Source organism: Schistocerca americana, chromosome 1 (assembly GCF_021461395.2).
Source record: "Schistocerca americana isolate TAMUIC-IGC-003095 chromosome 1, iqSchAmer2.1, whole genome shotgun sequence".
NCBI classification, from domain to species: domain Eukaryota; kingdom Metazoa; phylum Arthropoda; class Insecta; order Orthoptera; family Acrididae; genus Schistocerca; species Schistocerca americana.
Window position 1 is genome coordinate 1,236,394,102 of NC_060119.1, and position 17,832 is coordinate 1,236,411,933.

A 17,832-nucleotide genomic window follows, 5' to 3' on the forward strand; every position below is an offset into this window, starting at 1 on the left:
CCGTGCAATCGTAAGACAGTGTTATCAGTACCTTACAGAGTATGAAAGTCACTTCAGCGTAGGTCTCCATTTCGCCACTTGGTCGAATAGTGCTTCATCAAGAATTGAGGGACATTAGCATGTGACAACTGTCCAGTGTTGGATTGAAAGGGAACGTGAGGGCAGGCATACTCGTCATCAAGGTTCTGGCCGACCAAGTCAGACACTGCAAAGGAAGATAGATGACTGTATTGTGCACTAAGCACATCATTAACCCCTTCACATTTGCACCTGCCATCCTAGGACAACTAATAGACTCCCTGCACCACTGGTCAGAGACTAGCAGCAACCAGACTAGGACAAATGGAAATGAGCATATGGCATCAGTGGACGGGAGTTCCCAGCTGGGAAGTTCGGCAGCCAAGTGCAAGTCTTATTGAGTGCGACACCACACTTGGAAACTTGTGCGTCGACAGTGCGGATGAAACGATGATGAGCACAGCACAACACCCAGCCCCTGAGGGGAGAAAAATCTCCCTCCCTAGCCGGGAATCGAACCCAGGCTCCCGTGCGTGGCATTCCAAAGCGCTGACCATTCAGCTATTGGGGCGGACCCCAGACTAGGGTGTTACCGTGCAATGTGTAGGCTCTCTTTACACCCGCACACCCACTGTCGTCGCGACTCGGGAATGCACAGAACAGATACAACTTCGCCATTGCCGCCCCCCTCCCTCCCTCCCTCCCCCCCCCCCCCCCCCCAGCAGTGGAGCTGATCTCAAAATTTGTGTATATATTGTGCCGGCTAGTTAAGAACCATTACCTGCCATGTGGATCGGGCATAAAACATCACTGAATCACGTTGTGAATCTAGTCGTGTAAACTAGCAGTTCAAAAAATGGTTCAAATGGCTCTGAGCACTATGGGACTTAACATCTATGGTCATCAGTCCCCTAGAACTTAGAACTACTTAAACCTAACTAACCTAAGGACATCACACACATCCATGCCCGAGGCAGGATTCGAATCTGCGAACGTAGCAGCCGCGCGGTTCCGGACGGAGCGCCTAGAACCGCTAGACCACCGCGGCCGGCAAAAAACTAGCAGTTGAAAATTGATCGCGTTTTTCCAGAGAGATTTCATACACTTTCATTCGCGACGGATCCAAAGACAGTTTTTTTATTTATTACTCTGGAGTAAGATATCAGTTGAGTTCCAGTCTATATTTACTAATTTGTTTCCCTGAGTAATTTGATTTACTTACTTTAGCAGTCTGTATGCATTCGTTGAATCCTATTAAATTTGTTTGTAAAAAGGCAATCCTTGAATGTTCACAGATATTATTGTCTATGTACTAGCTGATTATGAAGTTTAGTAAATACTGGGAATGTCTCGTAAATTTCTGTTTTATTGATACAATTAAGTTCTTAAATTAATGAGAGATGGCACTGGGGGATCAGTGAAAGGAGAGTTGATCCTAGTGTGTATTGTTTCGGTATTATAAGAATCAGTCAGTACTACATTCCTTCGTGTACCTATCACCAAAGGTATGCTTTGCCATGAAACTGTCCTTTGTCATTAATGTCCGATAAATTATAAATATGTCTCTGGGCCTTACAATGTCTAAGCTTCTCAATTCTCACGACACGATATTAATTATGGGTTCGAATCCTTTCAATGTCTATTCAGCACAAGTTTAGCCTTTTAACGGGCACTATTTTTCACTTCTCGTTTATTAGCGGCATCATCTTGACAACGAGGGGCAAAGATATTGGTGTGATAACGTCCGAACTATTTTCGGTCCCAATACTCTTTAATAACTCGCATACAGCGAATAAAGTCCTAATTCAACATAAAAGTTTCCGTATTGTCAATAAATCTCTTCGCAATCGATAAGTATACGATCGTAGCGTTTCGTTTAACACGTACAATCAACATTCACTTGAATATCAATGTTCGTACAGCCAATCATCTCTAATTGACTCTGCCTCTGAATGTATCCCAATATAATCAATCTATTCTCCACCACTCCATTGTCTAATCCAGTTCTAGGAATGCAATTTAATTGCCGGCCGCTGTGGCCGAGCGGTTCTGGGCGCTTCAGTTCTGGACCGCGCTGCAGCTACGGTCGCAGGTTCCAATCTTGCCTCGGGCATGGATATGTGTGTGATGTCCTTAGGTTAGTTAGGTTTAAGTAGTTCTAAGTCTAGGCGACTGATGACCTCAGATATTAAGTCCCATAGTGCTTAGAGCCATTTGGAATTTAATTAGGCTTCTAATCCGAAAATTCCGACTACCACGGAACTGCGAACACATTCGCCACCGCTGAAACAAAAACTCAAGAGACCTAACAATACTACGGATTGGTTTATACACTCCTGGAAATGGAAAAAAGAACACATTGACACCGGTGTGTCAGACACACCATACTTGCTCCGGACACTGCGAGAGGGCTGTACAAGCAATGATCACACGCACGGCACAGCGGACACACCAGGAACCACGGTGTTGGCCGTCGAATGGCGCTAGCTGCGCAGCATTTGTGCACCGCCGCCGTCAGTGTCAGCCAGTTTGCCGTGGCATACGGAGCTCCATCGCAGTCTTTAACAGTGGTAGCATGCCGCGACAGCGTGGACGTGAACCGTATGTGCAGTTGACGGACTTTGAGCGAGGGCGTATAGTGGGCATGCGGGAGGCCGGGTGGACGTACCGCCGAATTGCTCAACACGTGGGGCGTGAGGTCTCCACAGTACATCGATGTTGTCACCAGTGGTCGGCGGAAGGTGCACGTGCCCGTCGACCTGGGACCGGACCGCAGCGACGCACGGATGCACGCCAAGACCGTAGGATCCTACGCAGCGCCGTAGGGGACCGCACCGCCACTTCCCAGCAAATTAGGGACACTGTTGCTCCTGGGGTATCGGCGAGCACCATTCGCAATCGTCTCCATGAAGCTGGGCTACGGTCCCGCACACCGTTAGGCCGTCTTCCGCTCACGCCCCAACATCGTGCAGCCCGCCTCCAGTGGTGTCGCGACAGGCGTGAATGGAGGGACGAATGGAGACGTGTCGTCTTCAGCGATGAGAGTCGCTTCTGCCTTTGTGCCAATGATGGTCGTACGCGTGTTTGGCGCCGTGCAGGTGAGCGTCACAATCAGGACTGCATACGACCGAGGCACACAGGGCCAACACCCGGCATCATGGTGTGGGGAGCGATCTCCTACACTGGCCGTACACCACTGGTGATCGTCGAGGGGACACTGAATAGTGCACGGTACATCCAAACCGTCATCGAACCCATCGTTCTACCATTCCTAGACCGGCAAGGGAACTTGCTGTTCCAACAGGACAATGCACGTCCGCATGTATCCCGTGCCACCCAACGTGCTCTAGAAGGTGTACGTCAACTACCCTGGCCAGCAAGATCTCCGGATCTGTCCCCCATTGAGCATGTTTGGGACTGGATGAAGCGTCGTCTCACGCGGTCTGCACGTCCAGCACGAACGCTGGTCCAACTGAGGCGCCAGGTGGAAATGGCATGGCAAGCCGTTCCACAGGACTACATCCAGCATCTCTACGATCGTCTCCATGGGAGAATAGCAGCCTGCATTGCTGCGAACGGTGGATATACACTGTACTAGTGCCGACATTGTGCATGCTCTGTTGCCTGTGTCTATGTGCCTGTGGTTCTGTCAGTGTGATCATGTGATGTATCTGACCCCAGGAATGTGTCAATAAAGTTTCCCCTTCGTGGGACAGTGAATTCACGGTGTTCTTATTTCAATTTCCAGGGTGTATATTACATTCAAAACAAAACGCGGCTCTGTTATGTCTTCCTTGGATTCCCTTTGTACTACTTTGCGTTACCCTATTTCGAATATCTACTCTTTGTAATATTTTAACTACCATTTTTTTGGCTCTTAGGTCATTTCGTATTACAGAATTTAATCTAATACTCGTTTCTGTATAACCACTCTCTAAAGAGCGGTTACACTGTTAACACCACGACACCAGCGGTTGAGTTTGGAGTGGTGCCATGACAAAGCTTGGACTGCTCATGAATAACGTTACATTGCTTTCAACGATATACCGCGAGTCTGCACTAAACGAAACGACTATTGTCAGAGACTATTGCGACGACCTGGGGAGAGGTCCCATTCGCCCAATGATTGCAGAGTGATTGCAGTGTTACTACTGTCGTCCTGGGGTGACAAGCCATCGGATACTACAGGTGACAGTTTGCAGTGACTGAAGGAGGTGCGACGGCACAACGGTACACCGCGGACATCCTGCGCCCTCATGGAACATTCTCTTGGTGCAGTTTTCCAACACGGCAATGCTCGTCTGCACAAGGCACATAATGTTGACACGAACGGCAAAGGTCCCGAGTTCGAGTCTCGGTCCGGCAGACAATTTTAAACTGCCAAGAAGATTCAGCAAAAAGCTTGCACCTAGAAGAGATTTGATTCACAGTATGGAAGACAAACAAGTGTCCGTAATTCTTAAGGTTTGCATTTCAAAGCCTATGTTTACCAGACATCTTGTTCTTTTTTTGGTCCACACTATCATCTCTGAAAGTTTCCCGGTTGAGCTGTTGTTCGACCCTTATAATTCGACCAGTGGGTAAAAATCTGAATATGAGCTTGCATATCATTTGTTGCTAACACAGTCGTGACACTAGCGGTTGACTGAGAGTCACGTTTTATTAGATGCTGTTCTACACGAGTTGTTTCTTGTGACAGCAGAGAACAGCTACTAATATGGTTAGTGGTTCAAATGGTTCAAATGGCTCTGAGCACTATGGGACTTAACTTCTGAGGTCATCAGTCCCTTAGAACTTAGGACTACTTAAACCTAACTAACCTAAGGACATCACACATATCCATGCCCGAGGCAGGATTCTAACCTGCGACCGTAGCCGTCGCGTGGTTCCAGACTGTAATGCCTAGAACCGCTCGGCCACTCCGGCCGGCTATGTTCAGTGCCCTTGTCCAGAAACACTCGTATGGGATGATCCAGTCCAGTGTAATAGATTAAGATGCTGCTTAAATCTTACGTGATTATTCAATAGAATTCTTCTAGGTGTGTGACCGCATGCATAAAATTCTTCGGCTTTTTAAACACTATTGCAAATGGCCTTCCTCAGGGCGTTTTTGCTAACTGCTGAATCAGAGAACTTTTGGATCTTGTATACCAGCGGAAGAGGATGTTACCGTAATCTTATTGGGTATTCAGAATGAAGGGAAGAGTTGTTACGTGTCCTTATTGGTATCTGCATTAATTCTTTTCATTGGTGAAAGTAGACATTCACGATGGTGTTTGCTTAATTGCTTGCCACTGGTGAAAATAGGCGAATGAGAAACGGCGTGCAGCTGTGACGTAGCGCTGTTTACTTGCTACCTAGTGCCGGCTGAGGCATGTAGGTGCTCCGTGTACCTGCGGCCGCTGTGGTCCCCCGGGCGCCTGTTGCTTCGCACGAGCCGCAGCTCCGTACTGTTGTTACTGCCGGCAGCCGTGACATGAGGTGTCATGTCACGGATTGGGCGGCTCCTCCCGCCGGAGATTCGAGTCCTCCGTCGGGCATGGGTATGTGTGTGTCGTTCTTAACAGAAGTTACCTTAAGTTACTTTAAGTAGTGTGTAGCCTAACCCAAGGGACCGATGACCTCAGAAGTTTGGTCCCTTAGGAATTCACAGACATTTGAACATTTGAAAGTCTGTACTCGTCCTCTCTATTCATGTTGGAGGCTCGCTAGCCTACTTCTATTGCCCCTCTAAACCCTCTCCTGAAGGTAAGAGACTGTTTCGCCAGTACGCGGATTTCCCTAAATTCTGTTCACCGCACTCATCCTGGTGTTCGGACACCGCTGACTTGGTGTGTTTTCTTTGTCGGACATACCGGTACCTTTCACGTAAGATATCCGTGTGCTGATCAGCCACTCCGTCTCGCCTTCATACACTAGTCCACACTCACAGCCGATGTCGTAAATTCTAGCAGCATGTAGCTTGCATACTGCAACTTTCGCTGAACCAAGAACATTTTTTATTCTGTGATTCTTGAGTTTCTCCCGGCTGTTCCAACGCGCGACCGTGGCGCGGGGCGCGGACGGCGGTGGGAGTGCGCCTCGGGCGGAGGGTATTTAAATCGGCCGCTGCCGCGACCGAACCCAGTTCCCCCTGAGCAGCCATAGCGTACGGATCTCCGTACCGGCACGTTCACAGGAGCTCAGTCCGTCAGTTCACCTGATGATGGCGACATGTATGATCGCCGAAATATTGTGCCCGTTGGACACTGTAGACCGGCAGTACACCCGTGGATATTTTGATTATTTTTTATTCTGTTGCTGCTTCTAAAAATGAGCTTAATACCTGTTCGCGTTCCGTGACCTCTTCAACGTATGGTAGTAGGGCGACAAGTTGCCGTTCCGTCTTCACTTCCCTCTTGCCTGCACCCTTTGTCGCCATACTTTTTATCTATCAGGTCAAGCCATAACCACTGACTTAGGTTTTGCAGTTCGTCCTTCATATGTTCTTCATCGCTAATCTTGTGGGTCCACTTGGTTAAAATATGGAGGACGAATTTTTTCTGCGTAGAGTGAAGAAGGGAGGAGGGATGTAGGTACTTGTCTGAGCTGGTGGGCTTTCTATATACTCTGTAGCCAAGTTTGCCATCAGCTTTCGCTAAACGTCAACGACGATGGAAGTCATAACCCCCCATTCTTTCCTATCTCCATAGTGAACTGGATTTTTCTGTGATGCTGATTGAGGTGTTGGTGGATATTCTTTAGCTCTTCTTCTCGCGTGGCCGGGTAACAAAGGTGTTAGGAACATAGCGAATTCTGGGCGTCATGGTGCGGACTGGATTGCTGTTTCTTCAAATGCTTCCGTGAAGATATCTGCTGGAATAGGCGAGAGAGGGTAACCCATAGCTACATCGTCTGTCTGTTCAAAGAATTTCTCTGTCCGCCTGAAATAGCTGATCGTTAAACAGTGGCGCACTAGCTCGCAGACATCGGGTGCCGTATGTTCCTCTATGATTTTCACGGTATCTGACACTGGTACATTTGTGAATAAAGACTTCACGTCGAAGCTGACCATCAGGACAGCAGCCAAGATACACTATTCTTTCAAAAGTGCTACAAAATAGGAAGAAGCCTCAACATATGCTTCTGCGTGGCTCACCAAATGGCGAAGCTTCGAAGCCAGTTCTTTCCCTGGACTGTAGGTCGGTGAATTAATGCTATTCGCAATGGCCGTACAAAAAAGCCTCTTTGTGGATCTTTGGTACACTGCATATCCTTGATGCCTGTCGAATATTATACATTGACATTAACAATGCGGTCATATATCAAGAGGAATTTTATTGACTGTAACAACGGCTGTGGAAGCTGTGACGAAGCAAGCTGGGATAATTTTAATTCACCTCTTGTTTTGCCATCTGTCTCCTTAAATTCGTTTTGTTACTTTTGACAGATTACTCTTAAAATACGTGAGATTAATCTGCAGTTTCATAAAAGAGAAAGATTGGCGTTCAGTTTTAAAGTAAATAAAACCAGATCTCAAAAATGGTTCAAATGGCTCTGAGCACTATGCGACTTAACTTCTGAGGTAATCGGTCGCCTAGAACTTAGAACTACTTAAACCTAACTAACCTAAGGACATCACACACATCCATGCCCGAGGCAGGATTCGAACCTGCGACCGTAGCGGTCACTCAGTTCCAGACTGTAGCGCCTAGAACCGCACGGCCACTCCGGCCGGCAAAACCAGATCTAATTTTGTGCTTAGTTTTATGTATGTAATTGATTTTCTAATTTATTATGACTATTCCTAGTTAGTATCGTGATTATTTCGTAACTTAAATTCTATTGTTGACATTTAAACAAGTATAAATACTGTAATAAGTGGAAAAATTGGGAAGACGAAGTACTAGTAATTTTAAAGTATCTCTTTAGCTCTATTCAAAAACACGTTAGCAAAACCGGCCCTTCATTAATTCCAAAGCAATTAACAGTTTTGTCAATAGTATTGTTCACGTAACCATATTTGTTAATGTCACGCTTTAAACAAATAATTCGGCTTAACTCTTGCAGTAGAAGAAACTGTTAAAAAGAACCAATGTTTCGATGTATTCAGTTAAATTAATGAGTTAAATTTTAATTGTAGTTTCTGTAAATTTAATTTTAAAAGAAGTGCAGTTTCAGCATCAATTATTGTGATGATTATAAGGGTCCGCTTTTTGGTCACGACACAGTCAGCCCACGGCCGAGTTTCAGACGAGTAACCTTTGCTGGTTAGAACAACAAAAATGCTTCAAATTAACTGCGGAACAAGTGTTAAACAATTATGCCGTTCGTAAAAACAGTGACTGTGTCTGCTACATACGTACCTGAATATTCTTCAAGAACTGTGAACTTTGCGGTTAGGTTTTACTGCACATACATTTTCAACAATAAACTATTGTAGCAGTATGTGGAGTTTCGCCTGCAAACTATTGATGAGGCTTCTCGAAAGTTAAACAATAGTGCACTGGCCATATAATTGTGTATTATTGGGGGGGGGGGGGTTGTGAACAGTGAAATTAAAGTACTGTAAAACGTAACTGTGCATCTATCGGCTACATCATTTAAAGTAGTCAGTGCGGAAATCCACAACCCATTTTTCAGCCAGTGCAGCAACGCAGTACGAAGACACCGAGTACAGTCAACAAGCATCAATCGACGAAGAGATAAATAAAGTAGGTGGAATCGCCAAAAAGCCTCCGCTTACGTGCAACCAACCTGTATGGGTAGGAAGTCTACGAAACTTTCAGGCAGCCTGAAACTCTGCGGCTAAAATAAGGTAAACTGATGAATGATCTTGTCTTCTTGAAGCTATGCAGGGACACCAGTGTACTGCCAAAAGTCTTATGGCTGGCATCCCATTAAAAATCAAACAAGACAAAGAATATATGTGTACAAACAAGCCAGCAAACCTTTGTTGCGGGAAAGGATACGCCACATTCATTTAGTCTCGACACAAACGACAGAAAATTGTGGGAACTGAACCTCTCTCTGACTGGAAAATGGATATGGATGATTGGGAGAAGGTCGACAGGTTAACTTTTCAACAAGCCACAATAACGAGCGATGGTACCACCATCCGTTAGATGAGGTAGTACGACAAACTGCAGCAGAAGACGATGGAGGAAAGACTGCTATTGGACATTAGACAGTTAAATTGGAAGGAACACATAGAAAATGTTGTGGGGGAAGGCTAACCAAATACTGCGTTTTATTGGCAGGACACTTAGAAAATGTAACAGATCTACTAAGGAGACTGCTTACACTACGTTTGTCCGTCCTCTTTTAGAATACTGCTGCGCAGTGTGGGATCCTTACCAGATAGGACTGACAGAGTGCATCGAAAAAGTTCAAAGTAGGGCAGGGTGTTTAGTATTATCGCGAAATATGGGAGAGAGTGTCACTGAAATGATACAGTATTTGGGCTGGACATCATTAAAAGAAAGGCGTTATTCGCTGCGGCGGAGTCTTCTCACGAACTTCCAATCACCAACTTTCCCCTCCGAATGCGAAAATGTTTTGTTGACACTGACCTACATAGGGAGGAACGATCACCACGATAAAATAAGGGCAATCAGAGCTCGTACGGAGAGATACAGGTGTTCGTTCTTTCCGCGCGCGCTATACGAGGTTGGAGTAGTAGAGAATTGTGAAGGTGGTTCGATGAATCCTCTGCCAGGCACTTAAATGTGATTTGCAGAGTATGCATGTAGGTGTAGATGTAGACAGTGGTTAACCTCTCCAGTGACATCTTAAGCGGTGCAGCCACAGAAATTCTGGCCGAATGAATAAATTTCACAATCGCACCGAAACTAGTTGCGAAAGAAGACATCATCGAATCTGTTGATGCTACGGTTCGTCACCTACCACAAACTGAGGCGGAGAACATCCGGCAAGAAACGGTGCAAGTCGTGACTCACGCAAAGCCTCTGAACAGCTTTCACGTAGTAGTAATACGAGCAGACAAGGGAAATCCCATCGCTGTATTGGATACGTGGATACGACAGATAACAAACGAATGGAGGATCTCCTGAGTGAACCCATTTATAAGAAATTTAATGCAGACTCGACGGCCAAGATAAATAGACTGCAGAACTGCTAAAGAGAACTAGAATGGATTCAATGCAGCCGAAAGACTCATCCCACAATTTCCACAGGCACCGCCGGCCAGATTGGCCGTGCGGTTCTAGGCGCTACAGTCTGGAGCCGAGCGACCGCTACGGTCGCAGGTTCGAATCCTGCCTCGGGCATGGATGTGTGTGATGTCCTTAGGTTAGTTAGGTTTAATTAGTCCAGGTTCTAGGTGACTGATGACCTAAGAAGTTAAGTCGCATAGTGCTCAGAGCCATTTGAACCATTTGAACCACAGGCACCAAGTGTAAACGGCTACCGAAGTTCCATTGTGAATAGCGAATTCACTGACCTACAGTCTAGCGTAAGAACTGTCTCCGAAGCTTCGACATCTGGTGAGTCACACAGTCATATGTTGAGGACTCCACCCATTTTGTAGCACTTTTAAAAGAGAAGTGTATCTCGGCTGCTGACCTGATTGTCACCTTCGACGTGAAGTCTTTATCCACAAATGTATCAGTGTCAGATTCCGTGAAAATCTTAGAGGAACGTACGGCACCTGGTGTCTGCGAGCTAGTGCGCCACTGTTTAACTATCACCTATTTCATGTGGAATGAGAAATTCTATGAACAGACAACTATTGGTTCCCCTCTCTCGCCTATTGCAGCAGATATCTTCATAGAAGAATCTGAAGGAACAGCACTCCAGTCCGCTTCATTACGTTCAGAATGCTAACTTCGATATGGCGATGACACCTCTGTTATCTGGTCACATGGAGAAGAAGGGGCCGGCCTGGGTGGCAGAGCGGTTCGAGGCGCTACAATCTCGAACCGCGCGACTGTTACGGTCGCAGGTTCGAATCCTGCCTCGGGAATGGATGTTTGTGATGTCCTTAGGTTAGTTAGGTTTAAGTAGTTCTGAGTTCTAGGGGACTGATGACCTAAGAAGTTAAGTCCCATAGTGCTCAGAACCATTTGAACCATTTTGAGAAGAAGGGCTAAAGAACTTCTACCAACACCTTAATCGGCAGCACAGGAGAATCCAATTTACTATTGAGATAGAAAAGTACGGAGTGCTGACTACCATCGACGCGGAAGTTTACCGGAAGCCCGCTAGCACAGTCTTATGCAGAAGAAATCCACCCTGTACACTTTAACCAAGAGGGCCCACGGGATTAGCGATGAAGAAAATCTGAAGGCTGAACTGCAAAACAGATCCACTTATGAAGACAATGTTTATGGGATGAAATGATAGATAAAAGTTATAACGACAAAGGATGAAGACAATAGGGAAGCGCAGAAGGAACCGCAAAATATCGTCCTACTAACATATGTTCAAGCGGTCACTGAACTTGTGGGCGAAATTCCCGGACCAGCAGGTACCAAGCTGGTCTTTCTAAGCAACAACAGAATAAACATGTTCTTGGTTCAACGAAAGACGCAATTGACAAGCCACTTGCTGCTGGAGTTTACGAAATTGGCTGTGAGTGAGGAGTAGTGTATGTAGGCGAGACGGGATGGCCGATGAGCACAGGGATATCTGTACATGAAAGATATATCTAACTAGGACAATACATCAAGTCAGCGGTGGCAGAATACCAGCATGAGTGTGGTGCACAGGGTTTAGAGATATCCGCATACTGGCGAAACAACTACCAGAAGGAAATTAGAGAGGCGATAGACATAGCCAAGCGACCCGGCAAAATAAATAGAGAGGTTGTAAGGTGTCAGGCAAATCCAACACCTTCCGTGAAAACCCTGACATGATAGCAAATCCGGCAGTATGTCACATAGCTCCGAATAAATCCTGACATTAAATTAACCAAAGTAATACGATCAACGAGTGAGCAAATGGAGTACCACAGACTAATACAAGAACGCCTAAATGCATGTCATACCTTCCCACCGTGAAACAGACACAGTTCTGAGGGGAGAAACAAGAACAGAAGCCAAGAGCAGAACCGTGTTAAGCTAGAAGGCCCTACGATAAGGGACGGACACCCACGTCGCCAGCTAACCGCCAGGACCACCCCCCAGCCCATGTTAAAAGCTAGAGCCCTCCAGAAGAACAGTATAGATCATACGATAACACTAAAAGGGCCACACCAGCCGCAGGTTTTAGCGTGAGACCTTTTCGCGTCTCGGTTACGTTGCAAACGTTAAAAACATTGCCTCACCACGAAAAGTAACCGCCAGGACCACCCCCCAGCCCATATTAAAAGATAGAACCCTCCAGAAGAACAGTATAGATCTTACGATAACACTAAAAGGGCCACACTAGTTGCAAGTTTAGCGTGAGACTTTTCGCGTCTCTGTTACGTTGCAAACTTTAAAAACATTGCCCTACCACGAAAAGTATAGCGTTTCTCATTGGATAGACAGAATTTTGTAGGCAGAGCTTAAGGTTAACATTGAGACCCTGATTGGTCAGTTGAAAACACAGCCAGATAGTTTTTTTTAAACCAACTTCGGTAAATTGTAGTAAGGGGAAGGTAGGGAGAGTTGCTTCCGAGACGGCGAGATGTGAGGAGCTGCGCTGCTCGCCGCCCCCTGACGCTGCCTAAACACTGACAAGGTAATGAACGCACGCGATGCCGCATTTTTGAGCGCACAAGGCTTCACTCAGAACTGCAGAAGTCTCATCTGTTGCATCCCCTTTTTGCGTAATACTAGTGTCGATCGTCAATTAAAGCTCATGGTATTCACATTTGCTACGTAAGTTAAAATCTGAAACGCGATGGTCTTTTTGTTATATAATTATTGAGAAGCCACATCAGCCACTGCAATTTATGACAAGTTAGATAAGTAATTAAAGATAATTGAGGGTCACTGTAGACCATTTTGATAGTTTTCTCTTTTGTGAAACTTAATTTAAAATTAGATTATAGATGTGATATGGCATAGGGCATCCTTCGATCCATTGTAGGACTTGGAAACCCATTCAGGGAATATTCGTTCACATTTTTGTTGAACGCAGTTGGTTTTTATCATCCTGTATTAAAACATTTCCTTTTATCAATAGTGCAATTTATAAACAATGTTTTGTGAGTAGAATAAAATTTCCAATGGTAAACTTAACTGCTTTTTCGACGTTATTTTACCAGCTAACTAAAAGTAGGAAAGCCTTGAACCCCTTCCACTAAATTAAGTTAGTTTTAAGATTCTTTTACAGGGAGTGCAGTGGAGCTGTCGCTGAAATCATTAAGTATTTGTTTATATCATCGCTAGTCTCACTGAACTCTTCTGAACTCTACATGTCATGTGTGGTCTGGCGTCTCCTTACCAGTAACAGGTCCCAGGTTCAAACTAGTCAATTCCTTAAAAAATACGCTTAGACCGTCGTTGCGCGAAAGTGGTAGGGAGACACGACTTAGAACAAACAGACACGACGAAGAATGTTAGAAGGCGCGGTGCATTCCGTCGTCTTGGCTGCCAGCAGTAGCAGCACTACGGAACGGTAGCTCATGCGAAGCAACACACACAGGCGCGCGGAAGCCCACAGCGGCCGTAGGTACACAGAGCACCGACATGCTTCGGCCGGTGCTAGGCAGCATGTAAACAGCGTTACGTCACAGCTGCAGGCCGTTTCCACCAGTGGCAAGCAATAATGCACACACCGAACAAGATCGCCTGTTTTTACGAATGAAAGGAAATAATGCAAACAGCTATAAATGATGTCAGACACTATTTCTCCTCGTCCTCAATACCCCATAAGATTATGGTAGCAGCCTCTTCCGCAAGTATATAAGATACAAAAGTTTTCTCATCCAACAGTTAGCGAAAATGCTCTGAGGAATTGCTTTTGCAATAGTGAGCGAAACGTCGGAGAATTTTATACGTTGGCAGTGCAGCCACATACCAGAAGAATTTTATTAACTGTGAAAATGGCCGCAGTAGCCTACGCTTACATTCTGTGATTAAGCTGGGGGCGGAACATCGACACGAGAGACTTCTTTCGATACACGTCACTACCGTACGACGGTCGTGATGCAATGTTCAGTAGTGTTTCTGCATACTGTTATCCCTTATACTGGTATATTGGCACACCATTATACCACTATTGGTGTTCCAATTGCATCTGACTTAAGTCTGCAAACGCTGGCGTAGGGCCGGCCGAGGTGGCCGAGCGAACCGCTCAGCGCTACAGTCGCTACAGTCTGGAACCGCGCTACCGCTACGGTCGCAGGCTCGAATCCTGCCTCGGGCGTGGATGTGTGTGATGTCCTTAGGTTAGTTAGGTTTAAGCAGTTCTAAGTTCTAGGGGACTGATGACCTCAGAAGTTGAGTCCCATAGTGCTCAGAGCCATTTGAACCATTTTTGCTGGCGTAGGTCTGGCTGGAATCTGGTCATATTTCTCTTTCCCATTGCACACTGCCTCCTTCAAGAATTCGATTCCCTCCTGTCACATCTTTATCCACATCTCAACAGTCCTTTTTATCACAGTGGTATAGTTCTTCCATCAGTTCCGCTAATTTAAGTGACAAATAATCGCTGATGTTGTTGGCTACATGGTTCTTTGTTTTCATCAATTCATGTTGCGGATCTGTTTTTTTGTCTTTTATCTTCGTTTGTTTGTCTTCTATCTTTCAACGGGTAATGTAATAATTGCAGTAATTTAGAACTTATTCTTCAGAGTAAAAGAAGTAGTCAGGAGCCCACGTTGTAACTGTTTCCAGTGCATTTACTGTATGAACATATGGGGCACAGTTTTTGCGTAGCAGTAAAAATATATTTTTGCAAAGGGAGATGGCACTTTTAAACCCCTGAAGTGTCTGACACAGGATCTACCAATCACGCCAGAAAAATATCAGAAATCATGTTAAATATTTAGTAGTTTGTCTTTCTGTACATAACTATGCTTGAGCTTAGTTCTAATCTTTGCTTTTTAATGAGATCCAGAGCAAAGTTTTCGTTTCTTTCTGCTCAATGAGTACATTACTTTGGTTAGATTCCCATGTACAAAGACGACACGTCTTTAGAATTTATCTGGACGGTAGCAAAAGGGTGGTTATAAAAATGTCCCGAAGTCTCTGGCGCCGCTTCTGGTGGAAACAAGGTTTTGAGGATGGTTCATGAATCGTGGTTTGTTAGCTCAGCCAGTACAGCACTAACACGCGAAAGGCAACGGTCCCAGTTTCGATTCTTGGCCCCGTACATGGTTTTAATCTTCCATGAAGTTTCAAATCGGCGTACTCGCCGCTGTAGAGTGGAACCTTATTCGAAAACTCTAATGGCCCGCAGAGCGAAGCATAAACATGTCATTTTTCTGCAGTGCCAAGAAATTTGTTTGTGAGAAATCTAAACATACTCACCGTAAATATTGAGTCTGGCCTCGTAGGACACGGCACCCATTGAGTTGCTGGCCTTGCACGTGTACAAGCCGCCATCCTGTATGCGCACCGATGAGATGTTCACGTGACTGATGACGTCACCAGCTTGGTCCACGTACTGGCCAATCGTATACCTGTGACACAAGAGAAAGCAAGTGAATGGGCAAAGTGGAAAAGTAGCGTACCTGGTGCCAAGAAACTTTAGAAATAAATAATCATCTTTCGACGTACTGACCCATCTACGGTCTGGCTCTGTGTCAGTCAGTAGCTGGAAGAAACGTAATGTTAACTGTACAGCACATGGACGCTGCTCTGCAGCTCACTCTTCCCGCCTTACCAGACACCGGTGGAAGATAGTACAAGTGGTCGAGCCTCCTAATACTTAAAACTAGTCAAAGGACATATACCATCTGGTCAAAACTGTCCGAAAATTCTTTAGCGGATATTAATATCGGGTGTGCATCTATGTCTTTATGATGGCTTTTACTCTACTGGGGACACTTTCACTGAGGTGTCTGAATGGGTGTTGAGGAATGACAGTCCATTGTTGTTCAAGAACCGAAGCAAGTGATGCTGGGGTCTGGAGCGAAATTTTGCATTTCAGATGAGATCCAAGAGGTGTTCCTTTAGGCTCAGGTCGGGAGTCTAGACAGGTCAGTCCATTTCAGAGATGAAACTGTCTACAAACCACTGCCTCATAGATGCTGCTTTATGACAGATGGCATGATCATGCTGATGCAGTCATCGTCTAAGAATTGTTCCTCTATTGTACATAATACAAAAGGCTGTAAAATGGGTTCATATCCTTCCACATTTAGCATTTTCTTAAGCGCAGAAAGGGGGTCACACCCTATCCGAGAAAACACTGCCTCCCCCACATCCACAGTATTTCACTGTTGGCACTACACATGATGGCAAGTAACGTTTTCCAGGCATGTGCCGAATCCAAACCCTTCCACCGGATTGCCCCAGGTTACAGCGTGATTCATCACTCCAAATGACTCGTTTCCAGCCATCCACTGCCCAGTGGCATCGCTCTTTACCTCATGCGACGCTTAGCCTGGACTACGGAAATGGGTGACCTTTAACGGGCTGCTCGGCCTTTATACTCGGTTATTTTTAACTCCCTACCTATAATTACTGTGTTGGCTGGACTTTTGGTAGCAGTCTGAAACTCTTGAGGGATTCCTTCTGCTGACTTCATGCGAGTCTTTGCAACCACTCTCCGGAATGCTCGACGGTCCCCGTCCGTCAATGCATGGCGTTTGCCTAGTCTCGGTTTAGCTGTGGTTGTTCTTCCGCGTTTCCGCTTCACTGTCACATCACCAAAAGTCCACTTGGCCAGCTCTGGAAGGTCTGAAATGACTATAAATGAACTGTTACTCAGGTGACATCCAGTGACTAGTCCACGTTCGAAGTTACTGATTTCTTCTCATTTACCAGTTCGCTTTTATTACCTGTCTACTGACAACACCATACTGTCAGCCTCCTTCAATACTGGCCCATTCACCTCTCATGATATCTAGTTATCAGTTTCGTATTAAAAAGGGGTTTCCCGATAATGTAGCTCAAAGAAGAGAGAAATGTTATAATAATTCCTGTCCTGGGCGAATAAAAATTCGATATGATCAAACAGATTTTCGCGAGATGGGGATTTATAATGTCCTTAGACGCTGAAGTAGAGACCGTAGCAGATGCACTATGTGATCAAAAGTATCCGGACACCTGGCTGAAAATGACTTAAAAATTCGTGGCGCCCTACATCGGTAATGCTGGAATTCAATATGGTGTTGGCCCACCCTTCGCCTTGATGACAGCATCCACTCTCCCAGGTATACGTTCAATCAGGTGCTGAGAGGTTTCTTCGGGAATGCCAGCCCATTCTTCACGGAGTGCTGCACTGAGGAGAGGTATCGATGTCGGTCGGTGAGGCCTGGCACGGAGTTCCAAAACATCCCAAAGGTGTTCTGTAGGATTAAGGTCAGGACCTTCTGCAGGCCAGTCCATTACAGGGATGTTATTGTCATGTAACCACTCCGCCACAGGCCGTGCATTATGAACAGGTGCTCGATCGTGTTGAAAGATGCATTGCTCTTCAACAGTGGGAAGCAAGATGGTGCTTAAAACATCAATGTAGGCATGTGCTGTGACAGTGCCACCGCCTCCGAATTCTACTGTTGGCATTACACACGCTGGCAGATGACGTTTACCAGGCATTCGCCATACCCACACCCTGCCATCGGATCGCCACATTGTGTACCGTGATTCGTCACTCCACACAACGTTTTTCCACTGTTCAGTCGTCCAATGTTTAAGCTCCTTACACCAAGCGAGGCGTTTGGCATTTACTGGTGTGATGTGTGCTTCTGAGCAGCCGCTCGACCATGAAATCCAA

At 45.8% G+C, this 17,832-nt stretch overlaps 1 protein-coding gene across 1 annotated transcript in view; it reads right to left on the minus strand.

Moving 5' to 3' along the window:
• The window catches only part of LOC124598421 (Down syndrome cell adhesion molecule-like protein Dscam2), a 378,789-nt gene that overhangs the window by 220,656 nt on the left and 140,301 nt on the right, over positions 1 to 17,832 (minus strand). The window contains exon 5 of the mRNA XM_047136000.1: positions 15,420 to 15,571. Coding sequence (XP_046991956.1) covers positions 15,420 to 15,571 — 152 coding nt within the window. The remainder of the gene's footprint in view (positions 1 to 15,419; positions 15,572 to 17,832) is intronic.